This window comes from Phycodurus eques, chromosome 18, assembly GCF_024500275.1.
Source record: "Phycodurus eques isolate BA_2022a chromosome 18, UOR_Pequ_1.1, whole genome shotgun sequence".
Taxonomy (NCBI): Eukaryota; Metazoa; Chordata; class Actinopteri; order Syngnathiformes; family Syngnathidae; genus Phycodurus; species Phycodurus eques.
The window spans coordinates 11,190,321-11,210,650 of NC_084542.1; the positions used below are offsets into that span (position 1 = coordinate 11,190,321).

Consider the following 20,330-nt stretch of genomic DNA (forward strand, 5'->3'; position numbering starts at 1 on the left):
GTTTTTAATCTTATACGACAGCGTGACATACCGTTTTTCAAAGGTTTTCTAGTTTCAGATGAACTTGACATATGAACATATTTAAATTGTTTATATGGACAAAAGTTTTCAAAATCCAAACAAATCTGTAGTTGAACAGTGTCAATCATGTGGGCACCCATTTGTTCAGCGAAATCCACATATTTCCTATTTATTAATGTACTTCATGCAACACGTGATTTAATGCGATCACTTTCCAGTCATGTTCATGTTTAAGGAGTAAAAGTTTATTCAATGTATTGATTTTCCAAGCCAAAACGTACTTAGTCTTATCTTTAGCAGTTAATCAAGATGTGTGCACGATGTCGCCTACCAATCGTTCTCAGTCAATCAAAGTATACATTTTCCTCCATCCTGTGAAGGACTAATCCTACAAACAATCACAATCGGTTTTATGAGATTACTCTGCTACTTCCCCCCCACTGGCTGTAATGGATTAGACCTACTTGTGATAACAAAAAGAAACAGATTGCTGCCTTGCGTCTGATTTACCAAGTCTTCTCTGAGCTCTATTGTGTGTGGGGAAAACCAAAATGGAGGCGAGAAACTCTGCCCTGCAGGGCTCCAAGAGCTTTTCACTGGCTTCCAGACTTAACGAGTTTCAAGCAATGTCCACATATGAGTATTAAAAAAAAAAAAAAGAAAGAAAAAAACGTTGATTGAGCTTTGGCCCTTCATCCACATGCGAGCTATGTTTTAGATGGCTGGAAACTGACTTTCTCCCATCAGGGTGAAGATTTTTGGAAACCCATATTTCAGCACCAGCATTTAAATCTATAATCTTTTTTGTATCATGTCTGTGAGCGCCATTATTTCCTTATGCAAGTGTTCCAGTTTGTTGTTCTCTGCATTCCAGTGTGACAGTCAGCAGTTCAATTTTATTGAATTATGTTTTAATGTGTCTCTTTTGATTCAGATCAAATGCATTTTATTAAATTACATTTGTCATTGCTTTGAGAGTGAGGCACTAAAAACACTGAAACCTCAAGCCACCATAAAACTCAAAATTTGGAGGGTGGCCATGGCTGAAAGGGGAGATAGTGTTTTCTGGAAAATTGACTTTTTATTGCTGTATACAATTAGTTGGATCTCTGGAGTGCCTCCCCGCCCATAAAGTGTGAAATTACACAATGAAGTAAATCTCTCGTTAGCTGCTTATTTCCCTACTTTTTAAGTCAACGAAAGTGTGATGTCACAGTAATAAAATATTTTAAATAAATAATTCCCACAATGGACGTTTCTTGCTCAAAAATGAAACCACAGCACTCCTCAAACTTGAGATGCCAAAACAATGTATTATTTTTTTAAAACTGTATGTCATTTTAAAACTAATGTAGAAATGTGTTAAACCAACCACAATATAGTACTTGAAATAAAATACATCTGCTTGAAAATACCATGAGAATGTAATTCAGTTGAAAGTAGTCAAGTTTTGTTGTTGGCAATACAGTCAGTGTTATTATTCCTCAACGGGATATTGCATGTCATTTATTTACATTGTGTTGTCTGGTCTGTCGCAGGCTTGTACTTAGCAGAAAACATTTTGTCTGTGTTGCTTCTCATCTCGTCGTGATCACATACACCGCATCCTGTGAGCAAGCCTCTTCCATTGTCAGCAGAGCAATGGCACCAATCTGAGGAGAAATGACAAGTTGAAAATTATTTGGCTCCCATCTAGTGCTTAATTATGTATCTCTGGATGCTCTTCCAGCAGTAAAACACAACCATCCTGAGCACCTAATCAGAAATCATTGTGACAAGGCAGTGTGTACAGCCAACGGGAGATTAGAGGACTTGCAAAGTGGGCTCAGAAACAGTGCTAAGGAGCGGGCAGCGAGCCAGTTAGCGAGTTAAGGTTTGAGGAGGAAGCGGGGAAGCTCGAGACTTGAGCGGGCTTACAAATGAGCGGGTGGATAAAGGCCAGCTAGCCTGAGATGAGGATGTAGGTGGCACCATGGAAACTGTCGTCCGCAAAGCAGGGTCAAAGTGTACAAACAGCAGGGGGCGCTTTCACCCTTAATGCATTTTCATTCTAGGTGTGCGAGAAAGGGAGCGCGTGAGCAAAAGAGAGCGAGAGAAACGTTGCTTGAAGCGCGCTATTGTCTTTCGCCAAGTGGAGCAGAAATATTCCCCAAGTCCTGCTGACACTTGACAAGACAAATGTGTGAACACTGATTTGATTTCGAAAACATTGGGGAAAATAATGGTGAAATAGTGAGTGGAGAGCACTAGACAGTCAAACACAGCAAAGGCAATAAATGGCATCTGCTGTTTTGCGGAGGCCAAATTTAACACTAAAGACCTTCAAAAGGCCACCTGATTAAATGTAACCCCTTATATCCACAAACTAAGACCACAGCCAGAGACGCCACAACAGGGCATGCAAACCTGGCAATTGGCCCATATCAATGACAAAGCACTGCAACATGCATGCAAAAAGAAAACAAAAATCAGAAGAGGATGAAAAGAAAAAAAGTGATGGTAATAAGATTCATTTTAGTGTGATAAAGTACGCACGATTTGTACTGTACCTTATCCAAAATAACACACACCACAGGGGTACGCTTGATTGCTACGTGTTGCTTTACATTCCATCGACGCGGTGTATCTCGTTCACCACCGTACTTCTGGTGGTGTGTTACCAAAGAAGTTCATCGGGCGTTCACCAAATATTACATTTAGTTAAACAGCAGACCAGGAAATGAACTAGTTGAGACATAACAACATACAGCAGTTTATTTTTTCGTATTTGCTTCCGCAGACCTGCTGGATAGCCCATGTCATTACTATGTTGGATTTGTCGTCAAATGACACCAACCTCAATTTCGCTGTCAGCTTGGTCTGTCCACTCCAGTACAGTACTGTACTATTTTGTGTTTGGAATAGACTCTACATTGACTCTAGACTCTAGATTATATATCTCCTTGTATGTCCAGGTTAAGGCGAAATGTTACATTAAACAAAAATGTTAACATGATCCAAGATGGCGCCGACCAGTGTGGTCGCCTCGGTAACGCGCTCTCTAGTATTGTCTTTGTTTTTGTGTTTTTCGTCCGTCTTTGGAGACCTTACACGACTCACTTACACAAGGGGAGACCTGCTAACCATCAAGGAGGCTACTCCGGACTTTCTGTCACCAACTTTCGAAAATCCGCTCAGTTTTTTCCCCGAGTTACTCACCGGAGCGGCGTCCGCGGTTTTCGGCGCACGGAGGCTGAAGCGGCGCCACAGAGGGAAACGAGCCGGCATTCAGGTGAAACTCCGCAAGAGAGGACACAGATTGGCGTTCCCGTCGATCCACCTCGCGAATGTACGCTCCCTACCCAACAAAATGGACGAGCTTCATCTTCTGTTAAAGACCAGTAAAGACTTCGGACGTTCCGCGGCCATGTGCTTCACGGAGACCTGGCTTTGCGACGCTGTACCCGATGGCGCCGTCATGCTTCCCGGCTTCAACATTCATCGAGCGGACCGCGACATAGAATCATCGGGGAAAACAAAGGGCGGCGGGATATGCCTCCATATCAACGAAAAATGGTGTACGGACGTCAGGGGTCTCAGCACACACTGCAGCCCGCATTTGGAGTCGCTGTTTTTGAACTGTAAACCATTTTACTCGCCACGTGAGTTTGCATCGTTTATACTGGCTGGAGTCTATATTACACCTCAAGCTAATACGAACGCCGCATTGCTAACGCTCGCCGAACAAGTCAACGAAATTGAAAAAAAAACACCCGGACTCACCCCTCATTATTCTCGGGGACTTTAACAAAGCTAAACTCAACCACGAACTTCCTAAATACAAGCAGCACATCGACTGTCCTACCAGGGAAAATAATACTTTAGACCACTGCTACACTACGGTAAAAAACGCATACTGTGCTATACCTCGTGCAGCCCTGGGCTCGTCTGATCACTGCTTAATTCACTTAATACCGACGTACAAGCAAGAACTTAAATGTGCGAAGCCTACAGTGAAAACAGTCAAAAAGTGGACCAATGAAGCCAAGATGGAACTTCAAAGCTGTTTAGATTGCACAAACTGGAGTGTCTTTGAAAATTCAGCTGGCAGCCTGGATGAATATACGGACACTGTCACATCCTATATCAGTTTCTGTGAAGAGGTTTGTGTACCAACAAAATCATTTCGGACATTCACCGTGGTTCACTGCTAAACTTAAGCAGCTTCGCCAAGCTAAGGAAGATGCATATCAGAGCGGGGACAGGGCCCTGTATAATCGAGCTAGAAACCAGCTTACTAAAGAAATTAACATTGCAAAGAGGATCTATACAGCAAAGTTGGAAAAACAGTTTAGCGCGAACGACCCTAAATCAGTCTGGCATGCATTCCAATCGCTGACTAATTACAAGCGACGATCCCCCCCAAGCTGAGAACAATAGCACACTAGCCAACGATTTGAATACCTTCTATTGCAGATTTGAAAAGGACAGTTTCACACCACACACCCACCCACCCGGCCGCAACCGCGACCACAACCACACCTCTGACTTCTGCGTTAACCATCCATGAACAGGATGTGAGACGCATCTTCAAACAACAGAAGATTAACAAAGCGGCAGGACCGGACCATGTGTCCCCATCCTGCCTCAAAGTCTGCGCGGACCAGCTCGCTCCAGTCTTCACTCAGATCTTCAACAGATCTTTGGAAATGTGCGAAGTTCTATCCTGTTTCAAACGCTCCACCATCATTCCAGTCCCCAAGAAACCTGCAATCTCTGGTCTGAATAACTACAGGCCTGTCGCTTTGACATCTGTGGTCATGAAGTCCTTTGAACGTCTCGTGCTAGACCACCTCAAGAGTGTCACAGGTCCCCTGCTGGACCCCCTGCAGTTTGCCTACCAAGCGAACAGGTCTGTGGATGATGCAGTCAACATGGGACTGCACTTCATCCTAGAACACCTCGACAGTGCAGAGACCTACGCGAGGATCCTGTTCGTGGCTTCAGCTCAGCGTTCAACACCATCATCCCTGAACTCCTTTCAACCAAGCTTCTCCAGCTCAGCGTCTCACCTGCCATCTGCCAGTGGATTTACAGCTTTCTGACGGGCAGGACACAGCAGGTCAGGCTGCGGGAGGCCACCTCATCCACACGCAGCATCAGCACTGGGGCACCCCAAGGGTGTGTCCTCTCTCCGCTGCTCTTCTCTCTCTACACGAGCGACTGCACCTCAGCGAACCCGACTGTCAAACTCCTGAAGTTTGCAGATGACACCACTGTCATCGGCCTCATCAAGGACGGCGACGAGTCTGCATATCGACAGGAAGCGGAGCGGCCGGAGCTGTGGTGCGGCCGACACAACCTGGAGCTGAACACGCTCAAGACTGTAGAGATGATCGTGGACTTCAGGAGGCATCCTTCGCCACAGCTGCCCCTCACGTTGTCCAGCTGCCTTGTGTCAACCGTCGAGACCTTCAAGTTCCTGGGAATTACAATCTTTCAGGACCTGAAGTGGGCGACCGACATCAACTCCGTCCTCAAAAAGGCCCAGCAGAGGATGTACTTCCTGCGGCTTCTGAAAAAGCACGGCCTGCCACCGGAGCTGCTGAGACAGTTCTACACAGCGGTCATCGATTCGGTCCTGTGTTCTTCCATCACAGTCTGGTTTGGTGCTGCTACAAAAAAGGACAAACTCCGACTGCAACGGACAATAAAAACTGCTGAAAGGATTGTCGGTACCCCCCTACCCACCATTGAGGACTTGCACGCTGCCAGAACTAAGACAAGGGCGTGCAAAATCCTCTCGGACCGTCTGCACCCCGGTCACCGGCTCTTCCAGCTCCTTCCCTCAGGTAGGCGCTACCGATCAACGCAAACTAGAACTAGTAGACATTCCAACAGCTTCTTCCCTCTTGCGATCAACGTCTTAAACACCTAACTTATAATTCCATTACAACAAGCTGGAAATTCTTTGACTTGAGTTCGTTGTCACATTTCTGTGGGGCCAATTATGTATTACTCGTGCACTCACTGTAGTTGTCTCGCCATGCTGCACTATTTGCATATACTGGCCACTCATGCCAGAGTAGCATCTGCTCCATTTGCACACTGATTGAGGAGTATCTGTAACATTTGCACAACCAACATTGTCCCAGATGATCGCACTACTCGTCACTTTAAACCGCATACACTCCTTGAAGTCTCAGCGCCCTTTGCACAATGGTCATTGCACCGGACTATTGCAATATTAGTCATTCGAACTGCTCTAAGTGCTAGAGGACTCTGCATCTTTTTGCACAATTGTTTTTTGTCAATGTCTTTATGTCCCCAAAGTGTTCTGTAAATTGACTGTCTGTTGTACTAGAGCGGCTCCAACTACCGGAGACAAATTCCTTGTGTGTTTTGGACATACTTGGCAAATAAAGATGATTCTGATTCTGATGAACATTGAAGATACATACAGATTTCAAATATTGAGTCACTTCTGTTTGACCATCACCAAAATACATTGTACTGTTTTCATTTGTTTGCTTTATGTGTTGATAGTTATTTGTTATTTTATATTAGAATTATTTCATAAAGGATATCTTTGCTTATCCATGATCCAGGTTTTTGTTTTGTGCGGGGGCCTCCATGAACCAGGGGTCTAGAAACGCCCCTGACCACACCAGTCATTTTTATCCAAATATTTATTGGAACTGAATGTGTTGAACAATAAACGTCATAATGAAATACTTTGTCCCCTCAAGGAATGTGCCCACAACATTCTGTTTCGCAAATCAATCTTCCCCACACTTCAGTTCAGTGCAGTTCAAATTACCACCATTTTGTGATTCAACATTTACAAGGTTTCACAGCCTATTTGTGTATAATTATGCGATTCTACAGCTTTAATTCCCTTTGAGGAGAGTTTGAAGAGCCTCTTTCACAGTGTGCATCAGGCCTCTGAGTCATTACTTATGCTCTAGTTTTAACCACTTCACAAACGAAGGGTTATCCATTCAGCCAAAACCAAATTTATACTTCCCCAGGCTGGAAGTTTCTGCCAATTTGTATAACTGAAGCCATTCTCCTCCTGCCTTTCAGACACAACCAAATAATTATTGATGACAGTTTGGCCAAAAGGCAAAACGGTAGTGGAACCTTGATTTAACGGACCCCACTTTAACAGACTTTGGATTTAACGGACAGAAAATAATTTCCAGTTGGAACTCAAAATCACCCCCTGCCATGCACCAGCAAAGTAAGTTTGGATAAACTTTAAACTCTTCAAACAATTTAAAGCTTTTTTGTATTTATTTACAATATTTTTTTTAGTAATGTACAGGGTGATTTAAGGCCACGAAAAAGTAAATAACAATAATTTTGTACTGTACTGGTGATTTTAGGTCATGAAAATAAACGGACAATTGGACTCAACGGACGACTCCGCCTTAGTTCGTTAAATAGAGGTTTCACTGTACTTACGATTCAATCAAATTCTTCTTTACAAAGAAAGTATGGCATTGCTGTTTGTCTCTTTAAGACATTTGAACCATGGATTGTAAATTTTTGGGATGATCAAGGCCTTACATTTTGGAGAATAACATTTTTAAGGATTCACTGACACGCTGCAATAACATGCTGAAATATAATTTCCACCCATGTTGGTTTCACCTCAGCTCCGAGGGGACAACATACTGACAGCATGAAGAAGCGGCATCTTGCATGTCATTTTAACAAAGGTGCCGCCGATAATCGTGTGACACTAAAATGCTGTTGGCATATTCAAGTTATAAGGGACATCAAAGCATTAGAAGTGACAAGTAACTGCTCACCTTTTGTGTGTGCCATTAATTCCTCACAAATTGAAATTGCTATCTCGTACAAAAACAAATGGGGCGTGAGTTAATTATTAATGAGTGATGATCAAGGAGAGAGCAGAAAATAGGTTACCTATGAGCTCATACTCCAATTTAGAAAAGCCAGATTATTTCATTACAAAGAGAAAACTGGAATATGATCTTGAAATAATATCCAATTGTATTTCATTAATAAAATTAGCAGCTGCTTTGTCATTTATGTTCAACTTCTCAAGTTGGGTGACCTCTCTTATCGTTCTGTCCTTTAAAGTAGCAAATATCTCGCTGGTCGCAGCAGGCAGCCGTCATGCAAGAACGATGTGAGTGACCTTGGCCTGGTTCTGTGGGCTTCAGGGGACACGGCGTCTCACAGTGATGCTTTCTTTTCCACCAATCCCGATTAGCGGGCGGGCAAGCAGGCAATGGACGGGAACTAAGTGTCGCAGTGCAGAAGGCCATCAAGGATCCAGAGCTACATTTTCTGGCCAGAAGAGGTGTGGGGAGGGGAGGGGAGGTGGTGGCAGGGGAACCATATCCTGTGGTGCATGCGAGGAGGGTTCGCAGACAAAGATAATGGAGGGACAGTTCAACAGAGGGTCAAGGAGGACAAAGGATCAGAACTGATCTCAGCTGGGGAAGAAGATGGAGGTGTATGCAAAATGTACACAAACTAGGCATGGGACTTTAAGATATATTTTAAATTGAATGAAAAATGAACAACTAATTATTGTTGAAAAGCAACAAAGATGGAGTCAAACTAGGGATGGCCATTTGAAGTAATGATCGTGCAGTTATCATTAATCACTTATCAATTAACTGTCACAAGATTACAGAGTAACATTTTTAGAAAACAAAATACAAAAAGAAAATCACACAATGAAATTTTTTAAAATTATATTCCATCACATTGCTGACAAACATTCGGAACGTTGTTAAAACCACACTTCTTGGTACTACTTCGTACTGCCAGTCAAAGCCAGCATTTCCCACTGTGTAGTATCAGAGCCATGATAGAGGCTCCAAGTCCCATCATTATGAACAACATTAACATGCAGTTGGCCCAACAAAAACAAGGCCTTGCTTTTATTCCTATAAGGTATACTCAATATGAGAAGAAAATTAAATGTACCTTTTACGAGTAAAAACCTCATAACAGTGACTTACAAAATTTTGTTTACCGAAACAGGTCTAGACAATTAAATGTATTGTACTTAAAGCTTCAATACAAGTCAACTGTACTGAACAAATGTAGTGTTATGGATTTAAAAAGAAGTTTAAACTGTTACTTTATGCACAGTTTGAATGTTTTATATTTATGGCCTGAAATTGTTTTTAAACAAATATTTCATGTAATTATGACATTTCGAGGTTACGAATGTGCACGCCCCTCTTCACTGGTTGGTTGCAAAACTCCCCCAGTGATTCCACATTATAACGTGGCGATTCAGAGCACATGCTCCTGTCTATCATGGTATGGCCTAATGGCAGGCACCTTTCCTGTGTCCTTGGCTTCTTCCTCTTATTCCCCTGCACACTTAAAGTAAGTCTTCTCTCTGCTGTAAATCTTTCTCCTCTCCATTCAAATCAATTTCAGCAAACCAGCACCATTTTTTTTTTTAACCAAATAGAAGCAAGCACTGGACATTTTCTGTGAACCTCCCTGACTCCATCCAGCCTGCTCCATTTCCCCCCACCTTATAGACACGTTCTTCATCGAGCATGGCCAATCAAGTCCAGTGGTAATGCAGTCTTTCATACTGGCAGTTTATTATTGACTTGGAGTCCTTGTGCTGATAATGGGCCCATCCTCCAGGTGCTGGAGCATGTGGAGAATGTGAGACGCTAGTTCATATAAATTTTGTTTGTGCCATTCACTCCACTGGAGCTGCATAAGAAACATTGGAGCGATGAAGCAGTTGTGGATTCCTAGCATCACTATATGCACGCAGCCATAAATGCCTTGAAACAAGAAATACAGCATCATCCCACATGGGTGATTATGCATGTGCACACTGCTGGACATGCCTATTTGTTAAACTCCCGGGCAATTTTGTGCCAAAAAAAAAAACACTGAATAGCTGATACAGATCATGTCACGAAGAATTATTTTTTTCCTCCTGTGGGGCAAGTGGTGTGAAGGCCTCCTCTGTTTATGAGTGCAGCAGCCATTGTGAACACACACAAAGATAGTCTGTTTCTCTACAATTAATAAAGACTTGATGAGGGCAAAAAAAATAATTAATGATGTTAATGAAATAGAACTCAGTGACAGACATGATATCCTACGCTCCCTTAAGGCCTCTTTATACCCCTGCGGTCGTGCGGCCGACAACGCCCGCATTGCGTCACGTGACCGATGAATTGCCCCACGCGGCCCCTCTGCGTAGCTTGCCGCGCACACTGCAAAAATAGTTGCTGTGCGTCGAATGCCCCAGAGATCATCTCTCGTGATTGGTCCATTTTAGTCACATGCTGTGATGACATACTCAGCATGCCCCTTGGTTCAACATACCATCTACGCTGCCGCCTTCTCGGTCGATTTTGCAGCATAATTAAACGTATCATCTGGTCATCTAGGTCAATTTGTTCTACCAGACACAGTTCCACGGTCGCCATTGTTGTTGCTTTGTTCCTTGTTACTGAAAGGAAAGTAAAAACGGCTACCGGAAATGGCCGCACAAAAATGCACAGGAAACTCCACCCTGTGTTTTTTTTTTTTTTTTTTTTTCTTACTTTGCAATATCTGAAACTAAACTCCGTACAGGAAGACCAGAGCCCAGATTCAAACCCCCGGCCTCAGAACTGTGAGGCGGATGTGCTCAACACTTTTTCCATCGTGCCACTGTGATATCGCATGTTTCAAATAACCGTCTTCTGTTGAGTCCAGAAACCATCTGCAACCTGAGTATATTACAGTGAAACATAAGTTAGAAAACATACAATCGTACAATTCAGAATTCCACCAAAATGTTTTGGAGAAAACTTAATCATTAACGCTGACATACACAATTTATGATACAAGCTTGCTTATTATTGGTAAGCTTTTTTTTATTTTTAGGCTTACATTCATCAAAAATGTTTGTCGTTAGGTTCTGCTTAGCAATGCAGAAATCCAGTTGCTGGGCGCAGTCTTGAAATGGTCAAAGGTATTAATATTGCCTGCTTGTGCTTTCAAAAAGCCTGAGGATTCAAAAAGTCAAAACACTCATTAGTAATCACAATGGGACACATTGTCAAATGACCAAATGGCTTCTACATTAACCCTCCATCAACAACTTTTATAACCTTGACACTTCCGCCCTGGTGTGTAGAATTGATCGCTCCGCACTTCAAATGCCAAAGGTTATAGGTCTAACAGCGACCTGAGCATAAAAACACAGGCAGAGATCAGCGTTTACAACCTACCCTTCGCTATAGCGCTGACACTGTGAAACAAAGTGACGAAGCAAATGAAGCTCTGACTACTAATGCTAGCACTAATTAGGGGCTTGTGAATGTTCTGATGTTGAATGCGCTATAAGGGAACAGTGTAGTTGTCCATTATATTTGTGGACTGTACTCCATTGGGACATGTGCAATGACATTTCTCCATCCTCCATTGAAGGGACCTTTGGCTTCCATTCTGATCTATTGTTTGAATTGGAGTTCAAATTGTAAGGAATGGGATGGCAAGCAAGTAGCTGAACTATTCCATTTGTATATGGAGCAGTTTCGCAGTCGCGGAATTTAGACGCACAAAGCCTATTCATCAATTTAACTGAGCAACGAGAAATGAAAGTCTGCTTCGCTCCAGCCCAACAGCTGGGGTGAAAAAGACTAATGCCAAAACAATATATAAATAGCAAATAGTAAATTGATACAAAACAGCAGGGTTCTGAGGAGTGGTTGTTTTTTGACAATTGGCTGGATTTCTTGCATGTCTGGAGGTGGTCAACGACAGGGTGTTGTTGTTGTGGCCCGCTGTGGTTAGTGAAACCAACCTTACATGCCAAGAAATGAAATCACTGACATTCCAAAGGAAAGACGAAAGTATCCCAATTCTACCATCTTACTAGGGAAAATGCACTGTAATCCTCAACACCACGGACGACAAAGAAAAGATGACTGCCCTCCTGGATGACAACACGTAGAAAGCTTAGCAGCATTCTGTGGATTGTTATACAGTATTGTACTTCTATTTGATTTGTTGGTGGTCGTTCATCTGTTCATTGTTTTAAAGTTAATACTTTTTTTAAAATGTTGCCTTTTGTTGAGTTTTTATTTATTAATACTTGTTTTTGTGACCTTTTTTAAAATCTCGCACCTGACTAAACGATCAAAATGTATAAAAACTGAACCAAAGATTTTTTTGGGGGGGGGAAATGAACACTGACAAACCTGCTCTAAAAAAACTAAAAAAAACTAATAGAATTTTAAATACAAAAGAGAAAATGAAATAAAACCTAACTATAATGAAAAATCCCAAACTATTATAACCCTGAGCTAGATTTCTCCTCCGGTAGAGAAAATAAAGAAGAGAAAAGGGCGACACGAAAGAAGAGGTTTTGGATAAAGCCCCACAACATTTTCATGATGATAGAGGGGCATTTTTCAATCTTGTCACCAGGTTTCCAGATGGTGATCATGCGTCATTTGCAAATGCTTTCAGAGATATTTGAGAGGCTGCTGGCAATGATAGCCCCATACATCATGAACTTTCGTACGTCCCTTCCGGTGGCAGAAACACTCCATAATGCTATGCTTTTAAGTCAAAGGTACAGGAAATGGTCTTAATATAGTCAACTATTTGGTTAATCATAATATAGTTAACTATAACTATTTTTCAACACATATTGATCATGATCTTAATCCACTTTCTCTATATATGGTGCCTTAATATACGAGTGACCTTTTTTGAGACATGATTATTAGGCCGACTCTTTACTGCTGTTTAATGCCACTCCCAGTTCAACAGGGTAACTTGTAATTGTAACTGACTACATTTCCAAAGTAATCTTCCCAAAAATGGCAACTAATGACAACTGCAAACTGCCCGATGCAACTGAATTGTTCAGTGGCGTTCGGTCGTGTGTGGCTGGCATGGCTTAAGTGCATGAAAACCTAGACTGTAATTCATTTTGTTGACGATGAATACGCATTCCTGACTACTTTATCGTGCCACAGATAAATGTGAACTTTGCATCGCACTGCACCACGCAGGGATCGTTGTTGTTCAACGTTCATGCTTGACAGAGCGCATATTTAGCGTAATGATCCATCGGCTGTGTGTCTAATGAAGATATATATTATATGTGAGCGCTTGCCCACTCCATTGGCTTTTTAATGAGCATATTTTTTTGCATGTGTGGGGGGGTTGCGTGTGGCCGAGTGTGTGCAAGTGAGTTGAATACACAGCAGGGCCAGTTTTGCCACCCCGGAGAGGTGGGGTTAATGAGCCAATCACAGTTCATTAGGGAGGACATTAAATTTCCTCGACGAGTTCACTGGTCACTCACTCTTATTTGCGCTTTCTTTTTCCACCAAAACTCACTTTTTTTGCATTATAATCATATCGCCCGTCTCATCCTCTCCAACTGCCTCCATCCTTCATTTTGCGCTTCACACTCCCCGCAGATTAGCGGTAAGAGGGATATTAGAAACGGCTTCAAACACGGCTTCTTTGCCCCGGATCATTTAGTGAGGTATGTGTCACTTTCTGGCTTTCTTTTGAAGCTAATAAGGGCAGCTGAGAGAGAACATCAAAAAGCGTGCGAGAGTTGTGTATGACATGGGCCCGACCGGCAAACAAGTAAAGAGAAATTGCTTCCGGATGACTTCCATCACAGGTCACATTAGAGGTCATGTCATTTCAGCCAGCCGATTTGGGGAAAGAAAATTCCGGGTGAAATACTGTACTTATAGTTCTCTTCCTCACTATGGATGTAATATGGCCCATTTCGGTTGATTACTCATTCAAAGCATTTTCAATGCTATGTTTTGCTTTTTACCACCATTAAAAAAAAATAATAATAATAATAATAAAAAAACAAATCCAAGACAATTTGAGGAGAGGTTTGAGTGGTATAATTTATATTTAATGCAGAAGGAATAAATAATGAATACACGTCCCATAATCCTTAAAGTGCTTGTTTTGGCTGGGATAGGCCAGTTTTTTCAGTGGTCTCTTGAGGAAGTTATGATCGTGCGCCATGAATGTTAAGTACCAACAAGAGGTCGGTCAAACGCGTGATGTCAGGAGGAAAAGAATCAAAATAATTTTGCTTGTGAATTATATGATGTGTTTTGTCCAACTATGCATAACATTTGGCAATGGCGAAAGAGAGACAACTTTTAATACTACATACAGGTAGATTCAAATTCTCTTCCATTTTGTTTTAATGATTTAATCAACTACGATTGGCTGGCAACCAGTTCAGGGTGTACCCCGCCTCCTGCCCGATGATAGCTGGAATAGGCTCCAGCACGCCTGCGACCCTAGTGACGAGAAGCGGCTCAGAAAATGGATGGCTGGATGATTTAATTAAATATAATGGAGGCAAATACATTTGTAATTTATTTTAATCATGGAAATATGGGTAATGGCAAATGGTTTTGAAAGTAAAATATGTTAATAAGAAAAAATATGCATCAATTCAAGATGCATAGAGTTGAACTCTACACACAGGGTTACAATTCTCTCTCTTCTTTTTGGAAGTTGCCGATGTTTTTTTCAATTGATTTAGGACAATTTTACATCGTTGAATCCAAAAATGAAAAACGTTTCTCTCGTTCAGGTCAGATTTTTATGCCAAGCTGTTACCAGTTCATTAATCAAATGTTACAAACTTTGCTTACATATAAATTGAATAGTAGACATTGATAAAAGTAAGCACCTGTAAATTGAATGTTACACCATCATTGTTCAAAATTCAGGGCATGAATCGTTTAATTGAACCTCTAAAGTGAAAGCAACGGTCCATGTCAAAAAACAACAACAGCAAAAAAATAAAAAATAAAAAAATACGTGGCCATAGTTCAAAAACTTGACCTGAATGAGCAAAGCCAATGTGATATTAGGACTCAGCACATCAAAATTGTCCTAAATCAGCGGAATTAGTTTTTTGTTAACTAGTGTAATAATAGGTAATGGAATCGCTTTTTCGCTATGACGATAGATTCGTTTTGTATAATGCGCCTCTGGGACTGCTCGTTCAACAAGCACTTCAGATTCACCTTTGCAGAGAAAGAAAGAAAACTCACTTGTCATCTATGCTTTCCACATAGCTTGATGCAGCTTGTTGCTGTGGAATAAAACCTGCAGGAGGCTGCTTTGATAAAAGGCTTTACGTCTGGAACTGTGCTCATAAAAAAGGCCACTAATCAATACTGCACACATCTGTCTGGGTGCAAATAAATTATCACATTCCCCTGTTCACAAACGCTTTGCACACAGGCACATCCAGTAGAAACATACACACAGCGCACGTCTTGCACCTGGTGATTGACAAATGAGAAATGTGAGACTGTTGAGCTGGAAAAAATAAAAATAAAAAAATCAAATAAAAATAAAAAAAATTAAAAAAAGGTTTAGTATGAAGTGTTATATTTACTGCAGGGCACCGATTCTAGCATGTCTAGCATGACCTCAAAGTATTTGGATATATGGGCCATTTTCTCCGAACTGGAGAGACAGCAGCATTCCAGCCACACACGAGCCTTTTTACATGCAACGCAGCCACATCAGAGCCCAAACAGAAGATGCGGCAAAGTGCGATATTGCGACAACTGTGTGCACTTTCACACAGCAAAATGGCAACCTGTCAGATTGGCTCCAGCATCTGGTGTGATGTATAAAACACATGCAAATTGGGCTGGGTGATTATTATTTTATTATTATTTTTTTTTAAAGTTTAGCAGCTTCAGTTGTTCAAAGCATGTCCCCCGCCGACTTGCGCGGGACAAATGAATAAATGAAAACGTTGAATATGAAAAAAAAAGGAAACCTGTTACCCTGAACATAATTACAGTTAAGGTGCTTGAAAACAGTTACACTTATTACAACTTGCAGTTTATGGCAGTTCACTTTTATTTAAAAAAAATAAATAAATAAAAACGTTTGTATTAAGTACATTGTTTATTTCACACATGGTAATTTGAGGGGGGGGGGGGCACAAATTTCTTATGAACCAAAGGGGGGCCCAGCAGAGAAAGCTTGGCAACCACTGACCTACAGTAACTACGGGAGCAAGTTTACAAAAGCACTGTCAGTGTTGCCAACTTAGCGATTCGGTCGCTGTATTTAGCAACTTTTCAGACACCTCTAGCAACGATTTTTCCAAAAAGCAACTAGGGAATTTAATTTCCGCTAAGAATAAAGCAGAAGGGGGAAACAAAAAAGCTAGGAAACCTTTTTTTGTTTTTTAAAAATGTCTGTCATTGTCACTGATGCACTTTTCAACCATTTATTGAATGCCGGTAAAACAGACAACACATTGAGTACACGCATGCAGGAGCAGCTGTTGTCTACAGCTCACGTCCAGACGCTCACATGGACTCACCGACGTCAGATACCAACCCAGACCCCGCCTCTTAAAAGGCACATAACTGAACAAACAGACACTACAATACCTACAGTATCATATAAACATTTTATGCTTGCAATTTCGTTGTTCAAATACATTTAAAATGTGTCTAAAAGTGTGTTTTGATAAGTTTAAATGTGTTTAAAGGATGTGGGAGGAGTAAAACCAAAACAATGTGCTTATATGCTTTCTTTTATATGACTTTCACCTCTGGTGGGTGAGTACAATGTATCCCCCATGATGGACATGGGTTCAGTGTATCTCCAAAGCACGAAAATTGGCAGGCTAACTTCACCCTCATTCTGTACCGGTTTGAATAACATAACAAACAGCGAAAAAGAGAAAGGGGGCTATTGACACTTGTCCCTAGGCTACATGGAATTTGACTACATTTTAAGGCTACAGTGGCACAAAGACACAAAGAGTGACCAATATATATAGAGATGGATAGAAGCTGCTCTTTTCGGAAACAATAGCCTGCCGCAGCTGGGCTGGCAATGGACATGAGAAGACAGAAACTCATCAAAAAGCAATAATCAGCCAGAGAAGGCACCTGATCTGCTGTGGCATCCCTTCAGTATGTAAATCCTGGAACTTAGCTTCCTTCATCATCAAAGACCCTTACTTTGATAAATTAGCTGCTCTCCGTCTGTGGAGAAACAACAGAATAGAAGTGGAAGTTGCTATGGAAACTATGCTAAGAAACCGTTTGAGAGAGAGTGGGCAGCAGCGTTGTGTGTGTGTGTGAGATCAGGAGGTGCGTGAGGAGAGCAGCGTTGCCAATCAACAGGTGCAACGGTAATATCAGGGCCCCCAAATGGGATTGTAAATTAGATTTTTGGATGCCGCCACACTGAACAGTGGATTAGCTTGCCAAATAATGCCGTCGGTGTCAACCAAGACTGAGTATGAAACTGAGGGTGCCTCACTTAGTGTCACTGCTCCATATGGACCTCATTAGTCCATCACTACCCAGCTCCATGATAAAATAGTCCAGTAAAGGCAATCAGTAAAGTGTGGACCATAGCTGTAGTTGAAAGGGGAGTTTGCAACTAAAAATAATAATTAATAACTTGATAGAAAGACTAATTTGAGGGCATTGCGAGTTTTTTCTGGAAAGTGTAGATATTTGTAAGCTACCTTTCCAACCCAAGAGGAAAAAAAAAATTGCAATTTTTGGTGGGGGATGGTCTCTGAATGTTATGAACTCCCGTCGCCATGCCAGGGCTGTGGTAAGCAGAATAATGCTGCCTGAAAGGTTTAAGCCACAAGGAAGTCTGTGTGGATGAAACTCAACTTTCAATTACTGATGTCATCTTGTTCTTTCGACAGCGCACTAATTCAGACAGAAAGTCCAGCATGCCCACATATATCAACCAACAGCTATAATTTGTAGCTCATGTGGAAATCCTACTTGAGAAGGTGATGACATGATGGATTCAGCCCATCCCTAGTGTCAAGTTGTCTTTTGCTGCAGCTAAAATGGACTTGATAAAAGATGCAAATGTGAGCGAGCGTACGTTCAAGGGCACATCAAACCTTGACAACGATTCATAAATCAATAATCCTTGTCAGATGAAAAGGGATGATAAAGGGTTGTCTCTCCTTTTGGGTCATTTCTGTGTTGACTGGCATAATTTTTTAAATCACTCTGCATGAACCTAAGAATGGGAAACCATACAGGCTTTTTGATGGATTATATTTTCACTCTGGAATTCATGCAGGTTTTCCACCCCAATAAAATTTAGCAAGGTTCTGACAACAAAGCTATATGAGACAAAGGCAAAGTGAGGATAATTATGCTGATTACTGGTTTGAAATTATCTTTATCAAGTAACTTATCTTATCTTTAAACAACACAGGTGTCACAGTTGAAGCAGGCAGACTAAAAGTTGCGACTTTACCTTTGTAACTTCTGAAACAAACATGCAAACACCTGTCCTGTTCACTCTTGATATGAAAAGCTAGGGGGCGTTAACGAAATCAGATTCCAAAGAAAAAAATTATCAGGGTGATAGTCACAGTACTGTAATACAATTATCAAAACTAACTTACATATTACTTACATATATTAGGGAAGGAGAATCATTAACTTTTTGCACTTTGTAGCAATGTGCTTTCTAATGTTCAGTACATTTGGATGGGGTGGCGGTAACTCAAGTCTGTAAGCACTTTGGCTTTGAGTCGTGGAGCACGAGTCCGAGTCTCACTGTGGATAAAAATGTAAAAACTTGCAGCCTGCTGGGCTTCTGTCAGGGTGCAAGACCCCCACTCAAGTAGCACAGCAACTCTTTAAGGCAAGTGTGTGCTTCCTAATTTGCTCTTGCTCCATTTCACATCACAATCATGCTCAGTTGAACTGGATGTATTGTTGACCATCAGGGAACTGGGAGAGAGCAGAGGTGGGAGTAAGTCACAAGCCATAACTTTACACTGTAAAGCAAGTCCCAAGTTGCTGCAGATGAAGTAGAAAAAAATGTTATGAAATTAAATTAAATTTAAAAAGTCAAGCGAGTTAAGTCATTCCAGAGTTCAAGTGACTCTTGCTCAGTCAGAATTTGGGAGTAATAGTCAAAGGTCTTTCCACTGATCATAACACAAAGAAAGTACATTTACACCTCTAAAAATTTAATGAATGCACACAAAAAAATGCAAACTTCTAAAAATAACATGAACAACTTAAGAGTATGAAATAAATGTATATCTACTATTATTATTATTTCTATTTAGAAGAGTAGATTATTTTTTGCTACCCTTTGCATGACTGTTTACAGCTGCAAATATATATAACATCTATCTTTGCGCGTGTGTGCATGCATGTAACTGGTGAATGAGAACCATTGTGCACTTTGTAGGTTCTCACTTTATGAAGTTCAGTCCGTTTACGAGCATAACGGCAGTTTACAGGCGGACCTGCCACATCCAATATGGCGGACAAAGCCCTCAAGGTGGAGTCTATGTACATATATCGATTATAAACGTTATTTTTTTTTAAAACTTTTTTTAAAATGTAGTTTCCAGATTCCAGTCTCTGTATTGTCTATCGCTTTGTCTCTTCTTCTCACTTAAATGCACAACTCATGTCAAGTTTAGTTGATATTTTATACGCTTTTAGTGAGCTAAACTTTGAAGCTAACCACCTAGCTAGCTAGCTTACCTGCGTCAGACAGATGAAGGTACACCTCGTCCAAGTTGTGTCTTTTATGTTTGAGCTGTAAACCTTGGTCGCGTCGCTCTTGTCTTTTTCCCGATTTCATCAAAAAGGATATTCAGTGAATCCAAATGTAATCATTCTTGGCGTTTCCTCCGTGATCCTTGCTCAACGAGGCAGCCACTGGCCTGAGCTGTGTCCCGGGTTGGCAGATTGGTGGCACGCAGGACACAACAAAATAATACATTTTCTTTCAAAAACAAAAAGGCACACTATATTGACAGTACGACTTGTCAAGTCGTGTAGTTTAAGTCGAGTCTCATGAATGTCAAATTGAGTCTTTCATGTCCCAAGTCATAAAATCAGCCACTCCGGTGGACTGGAGTCCAAGTCACATGACTTGAGTCCCCCACCTCAGGAAGAGGGGAAAAAAGGGCCAAATTCGGCCCGATTTTGTGTACCCTATTTAAAATAATGTATTTATAACAAAATACTGTATACAAGATGTATATTAATTTAAAAGCACAGTTTCACAAACCCTTTAAGACTGAAGACCCAATACATATTTTAGTCCTCACTCGGATGCAAAATTACAAAAATCAATCAAGTATTGCCCTGTTATCAAGATGTACATATCAACTAATGAGAAAGAACACAACATATATTGTTTTCTTCAAGATTTATTCATCCAGGTAAGGCAATTGAGAACAGATTTTGATTTGCAATGCTAACCTGGCTGCAGACCGGAGAGTTAAAAAAAAAAAAAAAAGCACAATT

The 20,330-nt window shown here is 41.2% G+C and overlaps 1 protein-coding gene across 7 annotated transcripts in view; it reads right to left on the reverse strand.

Moving 5' to 3' along the window:
• Window positions 1-19,943, reverse strand: part of gphnb (gephyrin b) — a 129,366-nt gene extending 109,423 nt beyond the window's left edge. For all 7 annotated transcript variants that reach the window (XM_061705176.1, XM_061705174.1, XM_061705173.1 and 4 more), the window contains exons 1-2: window positions 19,560-19,943; window positions 1,536-1,673 (exon numbers count right to left, since the gene is read on the reverse strand). In XM_061705176.1, the coding sequence (XP_061561160.1) occupies window positions 1,536-1,673; window positions 19,560-19,659 (238 nt within the window). In that variant the 5' untranslated portion in view covers window positions 19,660-19,943. The remainder of the gene's footprint in view (window positions 1-1,535; window positions 1,674-19,559) is intronic.
• Between the last annotated feature and the right edge of the window lie 387 nt (window positions 19,944-20,330).